This window comes from Mauremys reevesii, linkage group 6 (assembly GCF_016161935.1).
Source record: "Mauremys reevesii isolate NIE-2019 linkage group 6, ASM1616193v1, whole genome shotgun sequence".
In the NCBI taxonomy this organism is placed as follows: Eukaryota; Metazoa; Chordata; order Testudines; family Geoemydidae; genus Mauremys; species Mauremys reevesii.
Genome location: NC_052628.1, coordinates 18,023,840 through 18,050,779, shown reverse-complemented (window position 1 = coordinate 18,050,779; position 26,940 = coordinate 18,023,840). Strand labels below are relative to the sequence as shown.

At 40.2% G+C, this 26,940-nt stretch overlaps 2 protein-coding genes and 1 long non-coding RNA gene across 5 annotated transcripts in view; 2 read left to right on the top strand and 1 right to left on the bottom strand.

The window, feature by feature from the left end:
• The first annotated feature begins 247 nt into the window (after positions 1 to 247).
• Positions 248 to 15,282, top strand: POLI (DNA polymerase iota). Of its 2 annotated transcripts, none has more exons than XM_039544079.1 (10): positions 248 to 456; positions 2,201 to 2,323; positions 2,853 to 3,017; positions 4,706 to 4,858; positions 6,120 to 6,356; positions 6,924 to 7,102; positions 7,640 to 7,731; positions 9,409 to 9,542; positions 11,303 to 11,496; positions 13,483 to 15,282. In XM_039544079.1, the coding sequence occupies exons 1-10, from the start codon at positions 345 to 347 to the stop codon at positions 14,353 to 14,355; spliced, it is 2,262 nt and encodes a 753-aa protein (XP_039400013.1). In that variant the 5' UTR covers positions 248 to 344; the 3' UTR covers positions 14,356 to 15,282. The 2 variants fall into 2 exon arrangements, with proteins under 2 accessions (XP_039400013.1, XP_039400012.1); XM_039544078.1 differs by having other exon boundaries at positions 2,198 to 2,323.
• Positions 3,650 to 21,712, bottom strand: LOC120407849. 2 transcript variants are annotated; one of them, XR_005600280.1, is made up of 3 exons: positions 21,601 to 21,712; positions 19,554 to 19,696; positions 3,650 to 3,828 (listed from the first exon to the last, which is right to left on the bottom strand). It is a non-coding gene; the product is annotated as an uncharacterized LOC120407849 (long non-coding RNA). The 2 variants fall into 2 exon arrangements; XR_005600279.1 differs by lacking the exon at positions 3,650 to 3,828 and adding an exon at positions 17,619 to 17,991.
• A 1,395-nt stretch (positions 21,713 to 23,107) lies between these two features.
• Positions 23,108 to 26,940, top strand: part of MBD2 (methyl-CpG binding domain protein 2) — a 58,237-nt gene continuing 54,404 nt past the window's right edge. The window contains exon 1 of the mRNA XM_039544081.1: positions 23,108 to 23,389. Coding sequence (XP_039400015.1) covers positions 23,277 to 23,389 — 113 coding nt within the window. The 5' untranslated portion in view covers positions 23,108 to 23,276. The remainder of the gene's footprint in view (positions 23,390 to 26,940) is intronic.

Genomic DNA, 26,940 nt, shown 5'->3' with positions numbered 1-26,940 from the left:
CCTGCCAGCCCTGGGCTGGGTGGGGAAGTGGCGGTGCCGCAGCGCGGCGTTATGTCTGACACACCCAGCCCGGCTGCTGTGGGGGAGGCTGAGCTCCCTTGTCGCCTGCCTGCAGCGGTTTTAGCGTCGGACCGAACTAGAGCGCACAGCCGCCGCTACTGCCTGACCGCACGGGGCGCACAGCGGCCCTAGCCCAGTGGGCGTGGCTATGGAAAGCTGGCGCGTGGATTCATAGGGAAGCGCGCGCGAGGCCCAGCCCCGCCCCCGTCGACCATCGCGGGGCTGAACTCTGCGTGCGGGAAGGGCGGGAGCTGTGTCTGCCCCTCAGCTACGGCGGCGGTTGCATGGAGCTCCCGGAGGAGGAGGAGGAACCGGATTGGCTTTGCCCGGAGCCTGGCGGTCCTGGGAGCCACGCGGCGCCCGGGAGAGGCTCCTCCGCCACTCTCGGAGCACAATGTAAATACGGGCCCCGCGGGCCGCCTCACACCGAGAACAGGGGGGGGCTGGAGCTGTTGCCCCGGCGGGGAGAATCTAGAGCCCGCCGGGCGGCAAAGTCAGACAGACGTCGAGAGCTGGGGCCCCGATACGCGTGTTTGTCCCGCCCGGAACGGAGTGGCTCCCCCAGGGGTCCGTTCTGCCCCCGTAGCAGTGTTCCCCCACCGTCCCCCCGTTCCTCCCCTCCCTGTTTCTCCCTCAGTGTCCCCACTGCCCCTGTCTCCGCACAGCGCCCCCCCCCCCCATCAAGTTTGGGGCTAGTTCAAATGTGGAGCTTGTCAGAATTCGACTTTTTTTTTCATATACATTTGATGGATAATAACAATGCTTATTTTTAAGCATTTTCCCAGAGTTTAGCAATTTTTACATTTGTGAGGGGGGGGAGCTATAACAATGTGGGCTGTGACAGACAATAATTTAATGAGAATAGACTGAGTGAGATTTAAAAAGTTAAAGCTTTGTAACAGTTAAAACACAAATTGTCAACATCACCTGTCAAAATATATAAAGGAAATATTCTCAAATCACACACTAGTAAGTTCTCAAACATACATTTTGTTACTTTGCATGTCTCTACATTTCAGTTATTATCAATGGAAATATTTTTGTTGGTTTGTGTGTGTATGGGGAAATTAGTATTTACCTACGCAAATGTAATGCTTCCCAACCTATTTAAATGTTAACAATGTAGCTGAACTCAGGCATCGTATTTGCTTGTAAAACACCACATCTGCGTGAAGTGCCATATAAATAATAATATCTAGAAAATGGTGCTGCTCCCAGTGCTCAGTCCTGTTTCACATTAGGAACATGCAAAAAAAAAAAAAATTCAGTGGATTGAAATAGTTAAATGTTGCACATTTTCATATAACTTAAAGTGCATTCCCTTTCATCTAAAGAAAACAAAACAGAAGTTTCTAGAAGGGGGAAAATTTATTTTTTGAGTATTAAAATGTAGCTTAGTACACTTTTTCTTAAACTTTCCTAAGAAAATGTTCATCTTTGGGTCAAGAACCAGAAGAACAGATTTAAACTTTAAGAAATATATTTTTTGAAATTATATAGTATGGGCCTTACTATATAATTTAAAAATATATTTCTATAAAGTTTGCTCTTTGCATTTGACAGCATTTTTGCTCTCTGGTTGATGATCAGTTGCATCGCTCATGGGCTGCTAGTAGGTGGAGTTCATGTGCTTATTCTTCCATAGACAGGTTTATTTATTTAAACCTGTAGCAGCAGAAAAGCTGAAATTGTAGAGATACTAGGCAGGTATATTCTCAGAAAGAGGTAGGAAGTATGTTTGGTGGTGTCACTTTTTTGTGCCCACCCACTTGATGCTTCTAAATAGAGGAAAATTCTTATAAATTTTCTAGCATTAATTAAAATAAACCAAGGCATACCATATAAAGGGTGCGGCATCAGAAATATAACTATAAAATTATTCAATAAAAAAGAATTGAGGTGGCACTGGCCATCTAAAAGAGGTCTTCAGGATGTAGTCAGCAGTATCTTTTACTGATACCAACCCACTGTGCCAATTGGCTTCTGACCTAATTAATGTACCATTTATAAACTCTCTACTTTGCCACACAGTGCTTGGTTTCCAAGCATAGTTTTCATGTGTGAGATCGTTTGCTGCATTATTGACAAGGGTAAGAAGGATGTTATCTTTAAACTTGGTTGTATATTTTCATTGCAGCAGGTCATGACAAGACTGTGCCATCAGGAAGTACAGCACACAGGGTAATTGTCCATACTGACCTGGACTGCTTTTATGCACAAGTAGAAATGATCCATAATCCTGAATTAAGAGACAAACCTTTAGGTAAATTTATATGTTGCTGTTTATTGCTGTTTGGTTTATGTTTATGTGGTTGGGAAAGACAAAGATACTTTTTTACTCATACTCTGGTCTTTCATAGTTTACTCCACTTGGTTGTAAGAGTCATTTGAGCTTAAAGCTGTTGGTACTATTGCATGTGAATTTACTAATCAATGGAGAAAAAGAGTGAAGTAAATATATTTTTACTGATTTTTATACTAATGCAGGTTGCATGATAAGGGCCAAAAGTAGTGAGAATACCTTTTAATAAGTTAAAAATTAATATGGCATTTAAGAAAAAATATTTTATTACCATAAAATGTTATAAGAACATGAGCAAGGGTGCTGCTTCCTTCAGTATTGCACAATAAAATTAGGGTGTATTTCTTCTTAAAAACAGTATTACATTTTTACTGATTGAGGGATTTGCATTACAGGCTTTGATAGCAAAGTGTCAACCAGTGGCATGGAAGTACTGTAATAAACAAGTGACTCCTTAAAATGTGTTATGATTTTTTACCTTTGTTTCCAGGTGTTCAGCAGAAATACTTGGTTGTTACCTGTAACTATGAAGCCAGGAGACTTGGAATTCAGAAACTTATGTCTGTCAGAGATGCTAAAGAAAAATGCCCAGAGCTAGTGCTAGTTAATGGAGAGGACCTGACACAATACAGAGAAATGTCATACAAGGTTACAGGTACAGGTTGACAGTTTTTTAATAGTGGAAAATAAGTACTGTACATAGACTTCTGATTTTATATGAGCTTTAGAAAAATGTCATAAGGCTTTTAGGGGATGCCATCTCTGATTCCATCAGATTTCACAAACTAAGCAGTTGGGCTCAGTCATTATCTAGATTAGAGGTGCATGCTGGATTCAGCCAACTTGGTGTATTTAAATGGCCTGCATGACATACTTGGACTCTGCAGAATCTTTAATGTTGTTATTTTTCAAATGAAAGGTAAGTTTCAAGGCATCATGGCTGCAGAGAGAATCTTCCAAAAATGAAACTGATGTCATGACATCTGCCAGAGACTGCAGATAGCCTGAGTCAGTTACTCAGAAGTATGAACTCCCCTGTCCCTTGTTAATCTTCTTCAAGGGGTTGATAATGAAGTCCACAGGATTGGGAATTTGGAGTTGCTGCAGGGAAAGAATTACAGAAGTTAAAAACTTGAAAACTCACAAAGAGAAGAGAGAAAGGAGCAATGAAAGGAAGTAAATCAAATGGCAAAATAGCAGTGGCCTTAAAGGGAAGCAGATTTTCTCATTGAATGCTGAAGAGATAATAAGGTATTGAATAAATACATTTTAGTATTACCTTGCGGCTATGTTCTCCCTTTGAGTTCTGTGCAAATTTCTCACTTAGATCAGTGAGAAATCCACTGTTGATTGTGGAGAATATGAAGTCCGAAGTTTACATTATTAGAGTCATGTCAATTTGTTGGATCAAAAGCAGGGCTTGGTTTGAACGGGTATATGCAATTCATCATAGGGTTGGTACCTTTCTGTAAGACAGGTTTCAGAGTAGCAGCCGTGTTAGTCTGTATCAGCAAAAAGAACAGGAGTACTTGTGGCACCTTAGAGACGAACACATTTATTTGAGCATAAGCTTTCGAGGGCAATAGCCCACTTCATCAGATGCATAGAATGGAACATACAGTAAGAAGATATTTATACATACAGAGAACATGAAAAGGTGGAAGTACCCATACCAACTGTAAGAGGCCAATTAATTAAGAGAAGCTGTTATCAGCAGGGGAGAAAAACTTTTGAAGTGATAATCAAGTTGGCCCATTTTGGACGGTTGACACGAAGGTGTGAGGATACTTTAACATGGGGAAATAGATTCAATTTGGGAATGGCTCGGTCATTACACTGTCTCTGTTCAAACCTAAGTTAATGGTATCTAGTTTGCATATTAATTCAAGTTCAGCAGCTTCTCCTTAGAGTCTTTTTTTGAAGCTTTTCTATTGCAAAATTGCCACCTTCAAAAGTTTTTCTTACAGTTGGTATGGGTTTACCTGTCCCAGAGTCTAGTAATTATGCTCCCCTGCAATTTTAGATCCTGGATGGAGCTTGATAACCTTCCCCACCAGCCAGCATACAGTTCCTGGCTCACTGAGATACAATTGAGACAAGGTGAGTGAGGTGTAATATTTCTTACTCAGACCAGCTTCTGGTATGAGAGAGACAAGCTTTCAAGTTTACACAGAGCTTTTCTTCAGATCACCTTGTCTCCCTAATTTCCTGGAACCAACAAGGCTACAGCAACAGTGCATACAACGAGAGATAAAGTTAACATTTATCAAGTGGTACAGTAGTCTAAAGATATGCCTGTTTGTCATACCTGTCCCCGTTATGTACTTCGCTTTTTTCCCATAGAGCTATTGGAAGAATTCAGTCCACTGGTAGAAAGACTTGGATTTGATGAAAATTTTGTGGATATCACAGAGTTGGTAGAGAAGAGATTAGCACAGCTGCAAAGAGATGGCTGTTCCAAAGTGTCTGTGTCTGGTCATGTGTATAATAATCAAAGTGAGTGGTTATTCCCTATTTTGCTAAAATATTTTATTAAGTAGTAGTAGAACTTAGTACAAAAAGTATCTTGATAACTGAATTGATTAAACTTCCAAAATTGCATGAAAACACATTTCCTATTCAATACAGTATTGCCTGGAAACTTTTATTTTCCCTGTGGTTAGACTGCCAGGAACCGACTTGCAATATACCATAATTTCATATCTGACAATCTGATTATTTTGAGTGGAATGTGTACCTTTGTATATTAATGTCAGTGGAAGTTGGGCATGCACACTGAGTTGGGAGAATAGATTTTTTTTGTTTATGTGGTCTTCAAAAAAGACAGTTAAATGTAGAATTAAATATCTAGTTTGATTGAGCTTGAAGTAACAGCTTTCATGTTAGTTCATGAAAATTTAGTTTTAAGTGTTTGGCTACTGTGTGTCAGCTAATTGAAATTTTCATCCAAAATATCCTTAATGTATACAGAAAAACAGAGCAAAGTTTTGCTATACAGGATGCCTGCATGGGAGACTTATACTGAAGTCACTGAAGGCTGACTGTAGAACTTGGACTGATTCATATTCTCCACTGGGATCCTTCTAGTTCACAAGTGCCCACAGTTGGCATAGCAAGATTTATATTCATTTCATGAATAAAGGAAAAGAGCAGTTGATTTTTACCAGACCAGATGTTAATATCAACGGTTGCTATAATTTTTAATACAGTTCTGAGAAAGAACTGCCTTAATAAGATCTCATTTCATTAACATTCACACTTTAGTAACAGAGATGGACACCTTCCTTATAATTAAACAAATGTTGTATTACTAAATCTCTAATTCATTTACTTTTCCCTTTGGTTATATTGAGGCAAGAGTCTGTTACATGATGATATTTAAATATTCTTCTTTGATAACTCTTAAAGATTTATAGAGTGCATCTATCCTTAAAGTGCTTTCCAAATATTAAGTAATTCTCACCATAATTTTGTGATGCTAGAGTATTACCCTTTTAATTTTAGAGAGGAGGTAACTGAGGTACAAAGAGGTTAAATTACTTGTCTGAGGTTAAATATGTACTCCATGGCAGCACCAGACAGAGAACCCAGTAGTCCTTACATTCAGCCCCTTGATCTACCCAGTAGACCACACTCTTTCCCATCAAGTTTTTAATGGGTTATAAGCATATGAATCTTCTTATTAGCGAATGGACCTGTAGTGATGTGAGTGGTCATTGTATGCTGAGAAGTGACCACCTCCTTTTTGTCTTCACAGCTGTCAATTTACATGATGTTATGCATATAAGACTTGTCATTGGATCTCAGATTGCAGCAGAGATGAGGGAAGCCATGTACAATAGATTGGGTCTTACAGGCTGTGCAGGAGTGGCCTCTAACAAATTACTATCTAAACTAGTATCTGGCACCTTCAAACCAAATCAACAAACAATTCTTCTACCTGAAAGCTGTCAGGACCTAGTAGGCAGCCTCGATCACATCAGCAAAGTTCCTGGTAAGATATTGGTGCCACAGTCTTTCGTATAGACATTGTGAGAATTCATAATTTTAATATACACACTATACTTTTAAAACTGAAATAATTTTAAAATCTGTTTTTTTTGTGTTCTGTTCTCCAGTCCATGTCACTTTTTGGTTCTGCAGTAACACAAGTGCTGCAGCGTTTTGGTTGCAAATACCTAAAAAGAATATATAAATCTCAGACTGTTTTCATTGAAAGCCAAATGTGGATATTGATATCCATATTTCTATAATTTTTAAAAAAAAATGTGCACATCCAAAAATGTGGGTCTCAGTTACTTGAAAATGTTGGTTCAAAGAACTTCCAGTTCTATAATTAAAATGATTAAATTTGATGTCTATAAGGTCTTGCCATATAAAACTAAATATAATTTAAAGGGAAAAAGTATTTTAGTTTATTAACCAAACAATAAATTAGTTTTTAGTATTTTATAAATACAACTTGCTAAGCATAGCCTAATCTTGTTAATGTCTTTCCTGTGTACTGTATTATTTTGTAAATAAATTTTTACTCAAGTTATCACACGCCTTTTTCATCTAGGGATTGGCTATAAAACTACCAAGCGCCTAGAGTTGCTGGGTCTCAGCAGTGTGCGTGATCTCCAGACCTTTTCACCTGTAATACTAGAAAAGGAACTAGGAGTTTCAATGGCTCAGCACATTCAGAAGCTCAGCTATGGAGATGATGACTCCCCTGTGGCCTCCTCTGGACCTCCTCAGGTATAAATGACATGAAAATACAGTTTTTTTCAGAATGAGAAAGATTGTGCTCTTTCAGTACAGTTTTGCTGAGCTCGCTGAAATCCAGTCATAATGAACAAAGCAGTTGTCATACTGGATCAGACCAGTAGTCTATCTGCTCTGGGATCCTGTCTCTGACAATGGTCGGTACTAGCTGCTTCAGAGTAAGGTACACAAAATCCTACAGTTATGGGATATCCTGCCACCCAGGAAAGTTTTTCCCAACTCCCCATAGCTAGAGGTTGGCTCATGCCATAAAACATGGCAGTTCATAATCCTTCTAAAATTACTTTATTTATATTTACTGTTATAACTCATGATATTTTTATTACCTCTATTAATGTATGATCCTTTTTTGAATCCTGCTGACCTCTAGGCCTAATGGTATTTTGTGGCAATGAGTTCCATAGGTTAATATGTGAATTATGTGGAAAGGCTATTCCCTTTCATATCTTTTGAATTTGCTTGGTCACTTGGTATTACACAAAATTAAAAGGACTATTGCATTTCTTACAGTCCCTTAGTGATGAAGATTCTTTTAAAAAATGTTCATCAGAAGTGGAAGTTAAAAAGAAAATTGAAGAACTACTTGCTAACCTTTTAGACAGGTGACTGTCTTCATTTGTTCTTATTGCTGATTCAGTTTGTGACCTGAAAGAACACTGGGCATATGTAACATTTGTCTCATATTTTGCAGAGCATACTTTGGGGTCTCATATCTTCAGAATGCTGCCCCTCAACCCCACTTGCCTCTCTAAGTACTTCCTCGTTACCTTCTGCCCTTTATCTCTGAACTTGTGAAATGTGCCCTCTGCAACTGTTGCCTTAAATTCTGCTCCTGCAACTGTATTCTGCTCCTCTCCCCCAGTCTGGCTTTTACCCTCTCCACTCCACTGCAACTGTTCTCACCAATGTCTGTAAGCTCTTCCATCCTTACCTCCTCAACCTTTCTGTTGCTTTTGACACAGCTGATCATGCTTTCTAATGGCCATGTCTTCCTTTTAGCTTTCATGATTCTGCCGGCTCCTCATTCTCCTACATCTCAGATCATCCTGCATTGTATCCTTTTGTGTGTCCCCTCCAGTCTCTCTTCTGTTCTCTTGGTGATTTCATAGGCCTCCTCTTTTTCTCTCTCTACCCTGTGCCTGGGTGATCTTATCCACTTTTATGGTTTCAGTTACTATTGTTATGCTTCTGTCTCACATCTTCTTCTCCACTTCTGACTGCTTCCCTTGGTTTGACTTTGCATCTGATCCAGTTTCTCTGACATCTCTTTAAAGTTGTGCCATCAACTTAAACTTAATGTAGCCCAAACTGAACTCCTTATCTTGCCTTCTGCTGTTCTGCACAACCACAGACATCACCATCCTCATTCCTGTTACTCACTTATAACTTGGGGTCATCTTCAACTCTTCCCTTTCCATTGCCACTCACATTAAGGCAGTATCCAAATTCTGCTTCTCCCACATCATCATCAAGATACTTCCATTTCTTTTTGTACAGACAAGAAGAATTAATTCATTCCCCTTATCTCCTGTCTCAATTACTGTAGCTACCACAAGTATGTCTACACTTCAGTGTAAGCTCAGGGTTTGAATTCAGGCTCAGGCCTAACTCCCCTTCCATCTAGACACAAATTGTGCTAACCCAGGGCTCCAGGACACCACAGGGGTGGAGGGTTTTAGCCTTCCACTCTGCCAGGGTAGAATTGTTCCCTTCAATATATTTTCTAGTACAGTCATTCTCAACCTTTTACATACCAGGACTGCCTTTTAATACTGGGACCTTACTACCACTTAGCAATATGGGATGGAGACGATGGTTGCATCTCTAGGTTGAGAACTATATTCTAATGCTTCCAGCAATCCATGTCTAAAAATATCAAGCATGGAACTTCCACCACTTTCTTTACTAATGCAGAGATTTTTACCTTAAGTGAATAAAACAGTAAGTTTTTTTTTCTATAAGTCTTCAACTGTGTGCAATACTAAACAAAAACTATTTATTGAAACCATTTGTAAAAAATGTGAAGAAATAAGTAGACATTGCCAATAAATAGTTGAGTTAGGAAGCACTAGAATGGTATCAATTGGGGAAAATGAGGCAGGAAAGAAATTAGAGATAAAGCTTTAAAGCTGCTTATGTTCTATACTATTACCATTATTTTGTTTCACTTTCTTGATGGATTAAAAAAGATATACATTACTTACTTGATCCAATTGCTTTGAAAGTATTTGTAAAGCAGCAGTAATGTTAATTGTGCTGCACACTTCAATTTTCTTCAGAATATCCAAAGATGGAAGAAAGCCACATACAATAAGATTAACCATCCGTAAATTTTCATCAACTAATAAATGGTTTAGTCGGGAGAGTCGTCAGTGTCCTATTCCCTCTCATGTCATTCAGAAATTTGGGACAGGTAAGCGCTTTTCTGAAGTTTTTGTTTTCAGAAAGTATTTGGTCAGTTGTTACTTTGGTGCACAATATGTTGTTTGAAATTTTAACCAGGGTCTCTCTGACTGTAGAGATGCCCAAGTATTTGGCACATTCATAGGACCAGTGAAATGATACTTCCTTCTGGGAAGGAAGGTTTATCAATCTATTGATACTGAAATTAATAAAGTTTCAGGCATTAAGCATTACCTTTGTTTTGCTTTAAGTTACTTTAAATCTAGGTTTCTGAACAATGATGTTTTTAAATTTGAAGTATTGCATTGATTTTATGCGATAGATGTACCTCAGTGAAACAATGTTAAAAACACAGGACTTCCTGGCAGGAATAACTTTGTTTAATAAGTAACGAAGTTGTTAACTCAGCCTTAGGGTGACCAGACAGCAAATGTGAAAAATCGGGACGGGGATGGGGAGTAATAGGAGCCTATATAAGAAAAAAAAAAATCGAGACATCTGGTCACCCTACTCAGCCTTGCAAGATTGTTATGGGAGTTTACTAACCCAGGCACAAAATATACTTGCCTGCCTTTTACCCTGATGTTGAAAAATTAATTAAATGTAACTCATCACTGCCCAAAAAGAAGAGAGAAAAAAATTGCATGCAAGGGATGAGTGAGTGAAAGGAATTTTGTATGGCTGTTAGCTATAAGATTTCAGGATCTTTCTGAATCACTCCTTATCCAACAGTTTGTGACATGTATACAGTCTTCCTCCTCTGAAGCCAGGGTTTGTCCATCCTAAATAGAGATCACAGTCTTTCATTTGCCACTTCATATGAAGTTTATCTTTTCCCCATATTTGACCAATCACTTCACTACTATTCAGGATCATTATGTTTTCTCTCAGTAATTATAGGGTTTAATAAAATACTATAATCATAGACAGGAATAGACTGAATCCAGTCTAGACTGGAAGAAACCAAAAGTTATTACCATCTGATATGTCCACACTCTTCTGCGTAAGGTAAATAAGTGGTCTCAGTCTAGATCTTTGTTGTCAGATAGCCATATCACACAAATTGTCGTCATTAATTGGATCCGTTTGAAGACAATTTAATAGAAATGGAGAGTGAGCTACTCTCAGTTGTATAGAAAGGCCTTTTCCATTTGCAGGATGTTAGTTTAATTCTGTTTGTTTAAATTGACCACTTTTCCAATTATCACATCACTTATCAACAGAGATGGCAGGGCAGAACAGGAGAGCTTGTACCATTTAATGACAGGTTTCAGAGTAGCAGCTGTGTTAGTCTGTATTCGCAAAAAGAACAGGAGTACTTGTGGCACCTTAGAGACTAACAAATTTATTTCAGCATAAGCTTTCGTGGGCTACAGCTCACTTCTTCAGATGCAAGTACCATTAATGTCTCTGCTATAGAGATTCTGTGGGCATCTGTCTAGTATTGTCAGTCTGGCACTTCTTGCAGTCATAAAATTCATTTCAGAAAACCTTTTTAAGCATCAAATACTGTAAATTTAATGGCCTCTTTATTTTCAGATGATCAAATGAATGCTGCCTTACTTGGCATAGCTGTAGTTAAAATCCCTCACATTTCCTAAGAACTGAGATTTTTCATTGCATTGAACAATTAGGGTAAATGCCAACTTATTTTGCATTAGTGCAAAGTGTTGAAAGTCCACACTATCTCATGCACAAACCTTAATTCCATTCAGCCCCTTATAGAAAGGTTTACATTAATTCTGCTGTTTGTTTACATTTCATGTTCAGGAAACTATGATGTTGTGGCCCCACTGGTTGGTATCCTTATGAAATTGTTTAGAAAGATGATAAAAGTGGAGATGCCATTTCATCTTACACTTCTGAGTGTCTGCTTCTCAAATCTTAAAGCTCTGCCTAGCCTCACCAAAGGATCCATAGGATTTTATTTAACGCGGTCGTCACCCCCTTCAAGTTCTGGCAAAGTAAGTTGAAGATGATTAAAAACTGTCAATCAAATCAAGTGTATTAAATTCAGACTGAGACTATATATATGCTCTAATATCCTTAATGATTTTTAAATACTTTAAGAAGTTTTATAGTCCCAAATATCATCTAGGTAGTAAAAATGAAGACCTCTGTGGGCTTTCCTGAGTACAAACTATTTACGAGATGTGTTTATGCTATCCTTCTTTGGTATCCTTTGTTTATACTATCCTTCTTTGTTTTCAATTGCCATGTCTTGAATGGGACAGTACTAGGCAATGAAACTTTATTACTGTGGGACAGAGAGAGGAGCTTGTGGAGCCAAGGTTTTCAGAAGTGGATGCCTAAAATTAGGTTTCTCACAGACTTTCATGGGAGCTCTTCTGCCTGCTCAGCATGTCTGAAAAATCTGGCCACTTAACTTCATATTTAAGAATCTAATTAAGAGCCTAATTTTTCAGCATCCAGGTTTTAAAACCTCAGTGCTTCTGCCAGGGGCGGCTCTACGATTTGCGCTGCCCCAGCAGGGCGGCATGCCGCGGGGGCGCGCTCTGGCGGTCGCCGGTCCCGCGGCTCCGGTGGACCTCCTGCAGACGTGCCTGCGGATGCTCCACCGAAGCCGCGGGACCAGCGGACCCTCCGCAGGCACGTCTGCGGGAGGTCCACCGGAGCCGCCTGCCGCCCTCCCGCGGGACGCCGCCCCAAGCGCGCGCTTGGCACGCTGGGGTCTGGAGCCGGCCCTGGCTTCTGCAGTGTGTGATCTATAGGTCATGGTGGAACTGAAGTGACCTAAATATTTCTTACCATCATAAAATATCTTTAACTGTTTAGCTTGAATTAAATCATGTTAAAGTGCCCTTAATTTACCTTTTTGCACTTAGCTATAAGTGTGTCTTCAAACACTGGATTGCTTTACTTTCCATATGCTCTTAATTCCTAGCCTGAACGGCGTGAGTTAAGGGTAGGATTTCATCTTCAAATCTCACTTATATCATTTAAATCAACTGTGATGTGTTACTTTAATATAGATTTTTTTTTTTAATGGAAATATAGGGAAGTTGACAAAAACCATGGGTGAAATTTTGGCCTCATTGAAGACACTAGTAAAACTCTCATTGATTTCATTGGGGCTAGCACTTCACCCCAGATGTCTATATTTTTTAATTCATAGTATTTGTGAGCCATTGTACTGTTTATCATTTAAGATCTACTTTGTATTTAGAAACTTGAGGTTAAATGATCAAAATTCTTGTCCTTGGTTACATACAAGTAATCATGACTACAAGTCACACATTTATACATGCAAACAGATACTTGTGTCTATAATTATCAGTATTTGGTATGCAATTACTCCCTTAGGTGAGATGTGCAAAGTTTACATCTTTGTTCTTCTCTCCTTTTTTCACTGCACATTTGTCCATAGCTGACGACCTTTCCTTCCACAATCTGTCATACAACCTATATGCAGACATTCAGCTCTGTTACCTCCCTATCCCTGACTTCTCAGGTATCCATGCTCACATATCTTCTCTTTTCTCCGATAATTACTTGTACACACAGGCTCATTCTTTTTTTTTCTGGGTGCAGCATAATTTGGTTTGAAAGTTTTTCCCTTTTAAATTTTCTTTAGATGCTAACTTCAATGATACAGTCTGTAAATAAGTATTTAGGCATATTGAAAGACGTTGATGTAGCTGGGCTGCTAGACGGTATGATGATATACCCAGTTTAATGTTGCTTTTGAAATTACTTGTTTTACAACCCCAGCAAAACTCTTTAAATAGCTGGTCCGTTATCTATCTCTAAATACTATGCTGAATAGAAAAATCTTTGTTGCCCGATGATTCAGTAGTAATTTTTTGTTTATGGAAGTAGGATTTAAGCGATCACTATCAATAAAATTGTATTTATGTCATGGTATCCTTTTAATCATTAAATATTTTTCATATGCACTATGTAGCTAAATAATATATTTTTTGCTGCAGAAAATGGATGATGTTTCACAAGTCCAGGTGAACTCCTGCAGTTTTGTACCAGATGGAAGAATTAGAAATACAAGAACTAGAGAATCTTCACTAGAAACCAAAAGCTGCGCAGAAGAACCTGGAATTCCTGTTTGCCCAATTCATTTGCTTCCTGCTGGCATTGACCAGGAAGTCTTCAGTCAGCTTCCAGAAGACATTAAAGAGGAAATTATTTCTGACACATCTGGGCAAAGGATCCATACAAAGAATGTTTTGAGCCAGCCATTACCTTTTTCTAAAGGAGCACTACCATTTTTTGCACAAGAAGAAATGCACACTACCCCAAATTCCAGAAGAGCAGATCATAGTATCAGCAGTCTGGTATGCAGTGAACACTTTCAATCTACCAGTGAGCTGGAGACAGCCATGGTACACAGGCCTAATCCTAATTGTAGACTCAGTCTACAGGATCCTCCTGAGTACCCTGAAAGTGCACTAATAAATAACTGTATGGAACAAGTACCTAAGGAATCACTGAATTTCAGTAGCACTGATTCAATTGTATTGAACTTGCAAAGTCAACATTTTCTTCAGCCCCACAGTTCAGACAGACAAGAGCAGCCCATTGGAGCAGCCTCTCAGAATAAAGGTCCGAGAGAGCAAGCATCAGGAGAAGGAAGAATTGTATTTCCTCCTAATGTTGACCCAAATATTTTTTCTGAACTACCTGCTGAAATGCAAAAGGAACTACTGGCTGAATGGAAGAATCTAAAACCTGTTTCCAAAATGCATCTGAATAAACCTGAAAAGCTAAAAACAAACAAAGGAAAAAAGAATGTGGTGTTGTGTCCATCACAGTCTAACAGTTTATTAAGATATTTTAAACCAAAATGATTATATGCATAATATAGAGATGGCTGGTGTAAAACATTTGTGATGATAAAATAAGGAGGTAATACAATCATATTCATGCATTAAAGAAATGCACTATTTTAAAATGTAATGCGACAAAATAGCATACAAAAACGGACCATCTTAACAATAGTGTAAAACTATTGATAATTCCTTTTAAAAGTGATTAATACTATGTATTCTTGTGTTAAACTAGCAGATTAATGTTTTATTTAGTCCAAAGAGAGCAGTAAGGGAGACTTACTTCCCCTAAAATGCACATTAGATGTGATGAATCCTCCAGTTGTTACTACCCATACTAAAAAATTGCAATCCAGTTTGAAACACTTACCCTTGTTCTTGTATCAACCAAATGGTATCCATTAGGGCATGGATGTTCTTGCTGTTAAAACATATTTTTTAAACTGGAAATACAGAAAATACTGACTTGAATGGTTGGGCTTGTGAAACTAATGGAATATGGAGAAAAAAAGTACTGCTTTCTTAGTAGTTAGTGTCCCTAACTGCTAGAGGTAAAACACATGAGTAATGTGAGCAGAGCATCATGTACAGGCAGTTCTAACCCACAAATAGGCTTTTACTATTTGTAGCTGGAATAGCCACCAAGACAGTTGTCAGCATTTCCAGCCATTGATTAGGCTAGGCTCCAGTTTGGCAAGATACTTAAGAACATGCATAACTACTTTGCTGATTTACCTCAATATGGATTTTAGGAATAAGATGTTCCCCGGGTTACGCAAACCTGACTTACGGAAAAAGTTCTGTAAGCTTTTTTTTTTTGCGTAATTGTCGGAAAAGTATAATTTAAAAAAATCTTGGCCAATGAAGACTGATTACAAAATTGATGTTTAAATGTTAGCTAATTATTCTTGCAAAGTAACTTGTAATAAACACATTTAGAGTTGTTAATACCTTGCCTGTTTTATTCAAGATAAAATAACTTTGAGATGTATTAATCTAATGAGATACTTTATTATTAAAATGTCAATGCTTTTAATTCTAGGGCAAAATCAAATTATGCTTAAATCCTAAATACTGACTAGTTCCATACTAATTGACAATTGTTACATAACAAAATTATCTCACAATAACTTTACACAGTAAAGTGAAAGTGTGTTACAGAACACATCACTGTATCTTTAGGTTACAATGAAGTCTGACTCTATCTTATGTGTTTTGATGGCAACTTGGGTTCTGATTTAAAAAAAAAAAGCTTTTTCTTTAAAAATAGCAATGTACTGTTGTGCTTAATCATTATAATCATTATTTTTGCTACTAACAGAAGTACATGAAATTAAACTACACATTTACATTCTCCATATAGACCACACTTAAAATATTAAAGATCTCAAATTCTTTAATTTTAAAATGAAGGCAGCTACATATGATTTTATATGTATACAACTTTCCTCTTATGTTTGGCATTGGTGTATAATTCTTTAGTATCTTTATTCCAGACCTTGTTTCAGTGATTCCATTTATGAGGGTAGTAAGCAATGCTATCTCCACCACTGAACATAGGAGCATTCCTCCCTGTTCTGGCTGGATAAACACAATTAGTTTGGAATGTTCTGGATTCCTGTAAGAAAGGGAACTGAAGCTTTAAAATAAAATACATATTTCTCCAACAGTGAGAATTCTGGAGAGGAATAAATCTTTGAATATGATCTACAAAATGTATGTGCTGAAATACCTTCTCTATTAAAGTGAAGGGATGTAGTATACAGAGAGTTAATAGAAAATGAGCTTCAGCAAACCAGTGTTACCACATGCAAGTGTCCTGTGATGGTGCTCTCAATCACAATGTCAGAAGAGGCAGGTCTGAGCCACAAAGTTGGGATCTACAATCAAATCCAAAGTGGCCCCAGAGTATAACTAGTACCACAGAAATTCATATATACAAGTCAAAACCAGATCAGTTTTAATTTTTGTAGGTAAAAGGTTACTGTATTTCAGAGACCTTGCTTTATATAAGACATTAATACTTATTCCGGCAGGGGTGAACACACATCCACAAGGGTTTTTATGACCCCAGATGCAAGATGGAGATGGGGGGCATTTTTGATAGCCCACACTGACAGCTAAGTGAGCAAAACCCAGAATTAAAAATGAAAAATCTATTAATTAAACAAGCTAGTCATGTTGACTTGAATGTAGTTTTTAAAAAGGAAACATTTCTTTCCCCAAATGATACATATATTGATAACTGTATTAAGTTTTTTATTGTATTTCTAGCAATTACATTCTAGGCTAGATTTCAAAAAGATATCTACTGATTGTGCAAACAATTGCCCTAAATGCAGATTTCTAATAGAGCACGTATGTTGTGACAGGAATGCCTTTAAGACTTGATCCTTTATATCCAAGACCATAAGGTATGGCAGTATTTCAGGGCAGAAGAGTCACTCAGCTGGCAAACATCAATAATTAGTGAATGCAACGGGGGGGAGAGGGGAAGGAAGCTATGCTTGCTGTGTGTTGCACCTTAACTGCAGTGGTCTTCACAACATCACTGTCATGCTCTATTATGTCAGACATAGCATGAGACAGTGCTTGAAAAATGTACTTATTCAGTGATCAAAACAAGTACCCAGTGTGGAAAACACCTTATGCTACCATCACCCAAATGCCACACCCACACAAAGGAATGAGGACTAAAACAAAAATAATATAGTTGTGCCCTGCTTTTTGTGTGTGCACAGTATTTACTCGTAACATTTAATCAGCTTTCTATTTAATATTTTTTTATGTAACTGGTTCCTACAAAGATGGAACGGCTGGATCTGTTACTTGCCCTCACTAGCCTCCCAGCTGATATGTGGCCAAATGGGGGTGTGAGGAAAAACTGACTCAAAGAAACACTCTTAAAGGGAACTGTCAGTCATCTTTATTTTGTTACACCCAAGGTCTGTCACACTGTCTGTTTTTCAGTGCTTCCCAGATGCATGAAGGTACCGGCTGCTGTGGAAGATGGACCTCAAAGGAAACAAATTGTGCTCTTTATTACAAGCCAGCCTCAATGTTAGTTTTTCCAAAAAGCTATTTTCTGCCTTTTTTTAGTACTAGAAATATTGAATGCTAATTTTCCTGTTTTAGTAGAGGAATTTCAATTTTGTTAAATTGAGGCCTCCTTTATACTTAAAGGCTAACCAAACATTTTTTGTTTCTTTTGCAATTCACCTTTAACAGTTAAGAGCTGATCCTCCTCTTCAGAGACTGCTTATCACATATTTTGTGTTCCTAACTTTTAGCGAGATTGGCACTAGATCTGAAATCAGAAGTGCTCCAAACAGATGCTGCTGTGCTAGTACAATACAATACCAAATCAATAACTAGGTTGTCCACAGTATCTGACTTCGGCATATCTGAAATATCAGCCCAGCCTCCAGTTACATTTCAAACAAAAGCTCAGAGGAGTGGCCTAATTGTTTTTTATTTTATCCAATGTACAAAGTGTGTCTGTGCAAGCTTCCCCTGATTGCCCCTCTAATGTGCCTCTCCCCGGAAGCAGAAGGATCTCGTTTGACATTCTTCTCTGTCCATTCAATCCTTGGCATCAGTGAGGCTGTCACCAGTGGTACAATTAAAAGTATTCATTGTAATGTGAACCCTTGTCGACTGAGAAATGAGCAGAGATTGTTGAAGTCATGAGATGGTAATATTTTTAGTCACTGTCAACATTCGTACATTATACTATAATGCAATGTATTTCAAACAGTGAGTCGTGACCCAGTACTGGGTCGTGGCATGTAAGGCACTGGGTTGGCTTTCTCTGGTCAGCACCGCGAACTGGGACGTTAAAAGTCCCATTGGCGGTGCTGCTCAGCTAAGGCAGGCTAGTGCCTACCTTTTCCGACACCGCGCTGCACCCCGGAAGTGGCCAGCAGCGGGTCCAGCTTCTAAGCAGGGGGGCCACGGGGCTCCACGCACTGCCCCCTCCCCGAGCACCGGCTCCGCACTCCCATTGAACGGGAACTGGCCAATGGGAATTGGAGGGGGGTGCCTGCGGGTGAGAGCCGGACCTGCTTCTGGGGTGCAGTGCAGTCTGCGGTGCCAGGACGGGCAGGAAGCCTGCCTCTGCTCCCCAGCTGCACTGCTGACCAGGAGCCACCAGAGGTAAGTCCACACCTCAACCCCTTGCCCCAGCCCTGAGCACCCCCAAACCTGGAACCCCTTCCTGCACCCCAAACCCCTCATCCCTGGCCCCAGAGCCTGCATGCCCTAGCCCAGAGCCCTGATCCCCTTCCTCACCCCAACCCTCTGCCCCAATCCTGAGGCCCCCCCACAAACCCAGAGCCCCTTCTGCACCCCAAACCCCTCATCCTTGGCCCCACCCCAGAGCCTGTACCCCAACCGCCTCATCCCCAGCTCTGTTGGGTTGTGGGCACCATTTTCTTCAACTGGGTGCCAAGAAAAAAAGTTTGAAAATCACAGCTATAATGGATCACAAACTGCACATAAGTCAATAATGTGATGCAGTTGCGAAATGGCTAATATTCTGGAGTATATTAAGAAGAGTGTTGTATGTAAGACATGGGAGGTAATTGTCCTGCTCTGCTTGGCACTGGTGAGGCCTCCGCTGGAGTACTGTGTCCAATTTTGGGTGCCACACTTTAGGAAAGATGTGGATAAATTGGAGAGAGTCCAGAGGAGAGCAACAAAAATGACAAAAGGTTTTGAAAACCTGACCTATGAGGAAAGCTGAATAAAACGGGGCATGTTTAGTCTTGAGAAAGGTAGAGTGTAGGGGGACTTGAAAACAGTCTTCAGAGATGCTGAGGGCCGCTATAAAGAGGATGGTGATGAATTGTTCTCCATGTCCACTGATTGTAGAACAAACAGTAATGAGCTTAATCATCAGCAAGGGAGATTTAGTTTAGATATTAAGAAAAGCTTTCTAATTATAAAGATAGGTAAGCACTGGAAAAGGCTTCCAATGCAGGTTGTAGAATCCCCATAACCGGAGGTTTTTAAGAACAGGCCAGACAAACGTGTTAGGGATGGTCTAGGTAACTTATCCTGCCACCGTGCAGGCAGCTGGACAAGATGACCTCTTGAGGTCCCTTCCAGCCCTACATTTCTATGATACTGGACACCTAGAGGTGAATGTTTCCATATCTAATCAGGCAGCACACAGTTAAAACCTGTAATAAAAGCTTTATATAAAATTACTGTATTACCTGGTCAGTTGTTTCTAACAGCTTGTAGGATTGTAATGCTTTGTTCCACTTGGCTCAGAATTCAGGAAGATACATACAAGGAATTACTTTTGCAGGTACAGTCTTAATTATCTCTTCTCCACATTATTAAATCATGTTATGAACTGGAAGAAATAACTTTACAATATTAAATTGTCATTGTATGGGCAAGCCATGTTACAACTAGGGACAGCATGGAGATTACATTGCATTTGAGGGATTGATTTAAATTCAATTAAAAAGGCAAGTGAGTTATTCTACAACTGATTTATTCTTTTTCCCAAATAGCATTACATTCTTAATACCGTAAAAAAATTTAAAAAATGTGTTTTACAAAACTATTAGGTTGGATCCTGTAGTTTAAATATACATTTCCTTTACTGTATTCATCCATTAACTTACCTTTCTAAATCTTTTAACTGTTTTTAAATGGATATTTTTGGCCAAATTAGGATTTTCATTTCACTTTGACAGTTATTTGATCATAAATCTCCAGAACATATGAACAGCTCATGCTGATATCAATGGGAGGCATATATAGGGCCAGTGCTATACTAGAAACTCAGATGTCATTGCTAAAACTTCTAGCAACTATTTACTTATAAATATTTTCAATGAGTATTTGCTATTAAAATATAAATTAAATCACGCAATGACATACATCTGCACAAAGGTAAATGACGAAGTGCTAAAGAGTCATAAGAGTAATAAAAATAACATTTTAAAAAGTACACAATTAAAAGGAGCAAAACTATATTTAAAATGGATTATAAAGAAAGGAGTGCAGTTCAGGGAATTACTGCAGCAGATAAAACAAATTTGTGAATTATTATAAGACTTTTTGACACATCATTTTTTGGGGTGTATGTAAAATATTTCACTGAATTTCGAGTCTGTTGTAGCACGTCAGTATATCAGATAGAGAGGAGCTGCTCTGTCTAGGCATTGGGATGCCTGTGCCTTTAAGAACCCAGCCCTACGAAGCCTGTGCTGAGACCTAGTCTGTCCTGTGAGAGAGGAAATAAAAGAGCCCCTCTGTCCTTAACCCTGTTTTTGCACACATGGCAGGTAGCTTTTCCATCAGGGTAACTGTCACTCCCCTCTCTGTCCCTCTCTATGCTGGGGTTTTGCCACCCTCTGGCAGCCCCTCACCCCTGGGTTTAACCCTGCCTGCTACTCCCCCTCTGATTTTGCCTCTCCCCTGTCCCTGCCTCCAGCTGCTGGACCCTCCCCACGCCAGTTACTTTCTGCCCTCTGCTCAGACCCTGCCCACCCACTCACCCCCTCCGATTTGCCCCCTTTAATACCTGTTAAGAGCAGGCAGCAGAATCTGATCCCAAGCGAGGGCAGCAGATGTTACTGAGCATGCTCAGTTGGTGTGATCCTGCTCCGTAGATTAGAACATAAGCAGCAAATTCTGTCAGAGAGAAGTTTCTGACACTACAAGCAAAATAGCACAAAACAGCACAACCTGCAACTGCTAAACCCCGCCCCCCGCAACTGTCATTTATAAATAGCTCAGTTGGGCTGGAAAACCACAGTCAGTACAAAAGACCTACAGTTTACAAAATCACAAGAGACAGCCCTCATGAAGCCAGTAGGTTAATTTGTTATTAGTCACGTTTCATTTGGGCAGCGTTTGATGACCTCTAGTGGTGTGAAAACCATACAGGTATCTTTTTCCAAACTAGGAAATGAGAGATTTAGGGAAATATATTTCTCTCCCAAGTATCAGTTGTGAAGACATCATTAGAATAAAGATTTAGATCGTTTGCACATTACAGTACATTGTCAGAATTTCTTTCTTGTTAGGTCTTGTTGCTGCAACATGTCATTGATAGTAATGTGTATCTTCAACTAGTGCTAACATTCTTATTTTTGACTCCCTACAATGACAGATCGTCTGTTACATTAATTTCAAAAGGCTAAATGAGAGATCTGGGCAAATTGTTTTCTCTCCCTTGAACATAAGAACGGCCATACTGAGTCAGACCAAAGGTCCATCTAGCCCAGTATCCTGTCTTCTTACCATGGCCAATGCTGGGTGCTTCGGAGGGAATGAAGATCTGCATAGAAGGTCTTTAAAAAACTCCATGGAGTCCTGTGGGATATTTTCAGTGATTATTTGTAGTGAACTTTTGGTGGTTCCTAAGAAACACATGATAAAATTCTACTGAACTGTGATAGACTTCACTTCTTGGGTTCTGTTAGTTAAATCATCCTTCTATGGACAATTTATTCCCGTGATATATACAAATAAGCAGAACAAATGTGTCTACTTTCAAATGAACCAGGGCATACAAAAAAGCAAGAAACTTAAAAAAAAAATTCCTAAGGTAGGATACTCCACTGCCACCCCAGTCCATTTCCAACAATGCTGTAACCAAGCACAGCTCTGCTGTACTGTTAACACAGACAATATCGTTTTCAAATAGGTAGTATAAAAGTTCCCAGTATACAAAGCTAATATGTTCGTTTTCCTAATGATGTTGCCTCCTTCTTCCATTATGGTTACAATGATAAAGTATGTGTGTTTAAATCAGGAGTGGAGGAGGGAAGAGGAAATCAGTAGACTAAATTAATGAACAGCTTCTCCCTTTCTCTCTGCAAGCATATGCACTGTGGGTTACACAAGATCCATCGGGGACATTTTTCTGGCAGTACACCACCAGTATACATACCTGACCGTGTAGTGGTTTGGTTATCCATGCTCCACATGAACTGAAAGCTGTAAGGAAAATTGTGTTCCAACATGTACAACAAGCTATTTATGTTCATTCATAACTTTACTTTTTAATATTTTTTTCAGTTAGCAAAATTCACAACAAATCGTGGATTTTTGAGTGTTATAAACTGCTAGCCAACACCCCATCTTCTATTGTGACGCTTTCTATTTCAGAGGATGCAAAACAATAGATTTTAAGATGACCACGAGGAAAATATAATCCCAATATATTAATATTGAATATACTGTCTATGGCTGCAAATTGTTGAGCATCCTCTCCCTCTTCCCCACCAACGGATGGCCCTGTTAGAGTCCTGGCTATGAACTGCGTAATTATGGCTGCTCTAGGATGCATTCTTTGCTCTGGATGGACTTGGTAATGCTACAGCATTCTAAGGTCATTCAAGAACTGGGCACTCCGGCTATTCTAGGAAGAGTTTAACAGAGTTTTACAATCACTCGTTTAGTTTCCTACAGCCAGGGGGGCTGGAACAATTTCTATAGTGGGTGTCCTGATGATGGAAATCATATACTGTATTTAGTGTCTGCTGTTACTACTTCAAGCCGGGGGTGCAGCGGCGCCCCTCGTCCCGGCACTGCCTACAACTCCTGAGACACCAGCTTTCCTGGCTCCTCGCTAGGGCCCATTTGCCGGCGCTGTCAGCTGTGCAGGGCCTCTCAATGGCTGTTCTGGCCTTTCTGCCGCCGACTCCATGGTCTACGGCTTGGCCGCTCTGGCCCCCCTAGAACGCGCTCTATGGCCCCGTTCGGGGGCCGATGACACCGGGTTCCAAGGCTCAGTTACGGAAGCGGCTGCCCGGCGAGTAGGCAGCTGCGCGCGCAGCTCGGGCTCCCGACTCCGAGGAGAGCGCGGCGGTCGCCATCGCGAGGGGGGTCCCGGCCCCGGCCGTGTCCGGGCACCCTAGCGCCGCTGCGGTGAGGCCCCGCCCCGCTGCCGCGTCGGGCCCCGGGCCCGGTGCATGGAGAGACGGGGAAGGATGGACTGCCCCGCGCTGCCCCCCGGCTGGAAGAAGGAGGAGGTGATCCGCAAGTCGGGCCTCAGCGCCGGCAAGAGCGATGTCTACTACTTCAGGTACCGCCCGGGCGCCCCCCTGCCGACAGGCCTGCGGGACAGGCCCCCTCTTCTGCCCCCCACCCCTCCCGGGACCGGGCTCGGGCTCGGGCTGCCCTCCTCGCTGCCCGCCGCCGGGGCACGGCCCCCTCCGCCCCCGGACAGGCCTCTGCCTCGGGGCACCCCCTCCACCCCCGCAGGCTCTCCGCGCCAGGCAGCGCACTCGGGCGCCGTGCCCCCAGCCACCTCCCCCCCCCCCGGAGGAGATGCAACTCCCAGTGTTGGCTTCAGCACCACCAATCCTACCAGGCAGTGCTCGCCCTGGGGCCAGGGGCTGTCAGACAGACCCCCTCTGCCACTTCCGGGTCCAGGACCCCCCCCCCCCCCCCCAATGCGGTCCCCTTCTCTCCTCTCCTCTCCCCCCTGACATGTACACATCCACGGGAATAGGAGACTTTCACATTCTCACACGTCATTGGGAAGAACTGAAAGCAAGTGACTTGCTAAAAAACATCTTCAAGAAGTCACGTTCAGGCAGCCATGTCTTTGATCTGCAGATAATTGGTTTGGGGAAAGTTGACAGGCTGTCCTGCTGCCTGTTTTTGGCCTGCAGAAAGCACTTCCTGCTTAAGTCACAGCACCTGTCTTCCCCTCCACTGCGACTTCTTCCTGTTGGTCATCTGAAGAGCTTGGATTGATCAGGCTTGAATTAGTGCCAACTTGAGACATATCATTTTACACTCCACCCTCTTATGTATATATTCTTATCTGAATTCTGTATACGTGCATTTGCAAATTCAGACTTTATACTACAGGTGTGGCGGGCATGCACAGGCTGTTAACAGTGCAGATATTTAACTAGAGAAATCATCAAGCTCGGTTTCTGAAGCAGGAGTATTGTAAATTTGAATTCTGAACCAAGGGCTTGTAGAGCCTGTACTGCAAGTGCAGCTATCAACTGCAGTTTAAGGTTGCAGTCCTGCAGTGCAGTCCTTGCGGATGGACTAGTTGCAGCACCCCCATTGACTTCCATATGGAAGAGCCCATGTGCTCATGCAACATCTCATTAAAGTCAGTGATGGTTTGTCCCCAACAGCTTATTGCAGAACCAGGTTCTAAAACACTTATAACATCTTTGAAGCTAAATGAGCCCCTGAGCAATAGGTGTTGCTTGTAAATGGTGCAAGCTGAATTGCTCTTGTTTTTTTTTTTCCTTTTGGGAAAATGAAATTAAATGGAATACCCATAAAATGAAATTAAATGGAATGTGCCAAGAGAAACATGTCATAAACTTGGATCTCTTATTTTAAAGCCAGTATTTTTAAACTTAGATTAAATACTGTTCACAAATGAGTTTTTTTTTATTCTAGCAAAATAAGTTTGTCAATTTACTTGTTTTTACTTTCGATTCTAAAGTTGCTGAACTCCTTGAAGAGTTCACTTTTAGACAAACAAATTGAAACACTGTTGTAAGTTGAGTATGTGAAAACATAGGTGTTAGATGGACAATTTCTATAACTATATTCAATACTACTATTACAATTGCAACAATAATACAAAAACCCTACTCTTTCATTTTACCCTAATTCTTTGTAGGTGCCTCATTAGAGGCACTGAAAAACAACTTAGTTCTTTTCTCAAAAGAGAAAGGAAACAAACTATATGTCTTGATGCTTTGGCTGTAGAACATACAGTCAGTCACAAGTCCACACTGCTCTATGTTAAAGGACACTCCCTTCTGTTATGGCCAATCTCTTACCCAGAGTGCTTCTATTTATGGCTGTCTCTAATGAGTCACACCTGAAGGCCTCTCCCTAACTTTAAAGTAGTGTTTGGGGGCAGGGCTGACTCTCTTCTCTTAGCCCAGTGAAGGGCAAAGGGCTTAGTCTTTTCACTGTCCTACTGGGGGCAGTCTATTTGTCAATTTATTTAGAAGCCAGTTTTTATTAGCATTGCACATAGGATCATTTGACCCATCACGTGTTGCCACTAGACAAAAGAAGCATTTATACATGTGGAAGGGGGAGCATTGATTTCCATTAGCATTTTAAATAAATCTCATTGGAAACCTCTTTATAAAGGAGTTTGATTTGCCATTGTTCTTGTATTACTGTCTTTGTCTGATTTGAGCTACTAACCATACGCTAATATGGTGGCAGATGATTGGATAGCGTCTGGCATCACGATCAGCTTTTCCTTGCTGCAGTACCACCTTATTGTGAAGCCTGTCTGAAAGCTTAAACTTGAGGCCCACAACGTGATTTTTATTTTCTAAGTCGGTCCTTGTTGGTTGTGGGCCTGGAGATGCACTTTACATGTAAAGTCACTGTTCACAGATTTAAATGCCAGATTTTGCTTAAAATGTACATTTATTCTGGACAGTATTATTTTAATAGGAGCATTTGATTCAGAACAACTAAGTGATTATAGATATATCTTCAAACAACCATTCTGAAAAACACTACTTAAATGGTTTACTCCTCTGTAACTGTTTCTATCTTGCCAGAACTCTGGGGACCTTAATATGCTCAAATTTCTGTATTTTAGGGTCCCTGGTTGAAATAGGGGGAGGACAAAACAGTTTAATTGAAATAAGCATTATGGCCAAGCTCTGCAAAGTATCCATTGATTTCAGTGGAAGTTAGGAACCTACATACCTATGTGCATCTGGGCCCATACTACCAAATTTTCACCCTGATTCTGCAGTGAGCCGTGTGACCTCATTGTGGCTCTGTGATGAGCTCACTGCAGAACTGAGGGCTTGTTTGTTTTTTTCTAAAGGCAAGAAAAAACAGGAAAAAGTTTTAAAAGCATGTCAGTAGCATGACCAACTAAGTCAATGATGGTGGCTAAGCAGAACTCTTGCAGGATTTCAATATGTTGTAATCAATATGATATATGTCTTGAAATCCACTTTGGTTCAGTATTGCATTTCAGAATTTTAATATCAAATTCACATAACATGGTTTGGTAATTTGTTGGGCATGTGAACAAGCTGATAATACAGTGTAGACCCCCTCGAGCACTTTTGTGTGGGACAGTGTCTGCCCTTCCTGTAGATAGATGCCAGTTAGTCCTACTGATTTAATTTATAACTTTTATAATCCAACTACTTATTACAAATATTGGTGGCGTGGAAATACTGCTTAAGAAATACTGTACCAAATGAAAATGTAGTTTTTAATTTTAATTAGTTGTGCACTGTCGTCCATATCTCAATAAGAAAAAGTTTTTTGCTTATTCTGGAAGCCATAATAAGAAACTCTGGGTTTTAAAAAATATATATTACAATTGAAGAGGATTATAATCTGGTTTTTAACCTAAAAAGTCTGCCTTTTTTATCTGGGAAAGAATTAGGAGTAAATGGTTCAAATTTTAGGACTCATTCCAGCATCGTCAGCACTAATGCAGATCTTCTGCCAAACCACCACAAAATTGAAATTAAAAATTTACCAGGCAACTCGTGGCTTGCAATTTGGTGATTTCATTATACATGTCAGGGCATTAAAAACTGAGCAGTTATTTATGTCAGGAGGAATAGTTTGTAGTCAATCATTTGCTATATGACCTTC

Bases quoted from the DNA above. Each gene is read 5' to 3' on its own strand.
- POLI (XM_039544078.1), top strand. From the start codon at position 345: ATGGAGCTCCCGGAGGAGGAGGAGGAACCGGATTGGCTTTGCCCGGAG. The intron at 6,357-6,923 runs GTAAGATATTGG...TTTTTCATCTAG, and splicing joins TCACATCAGCAAAGTTCCTG to GGATTGGCTATAAAACTACC. The intron at 7,732-9,408 runs GTGACTGTCTTC...AATTTTCTTCAG, and splicing joins CTTGCTAACCTTTTAGACAG to AATATCCAAAGATGGAAGAA.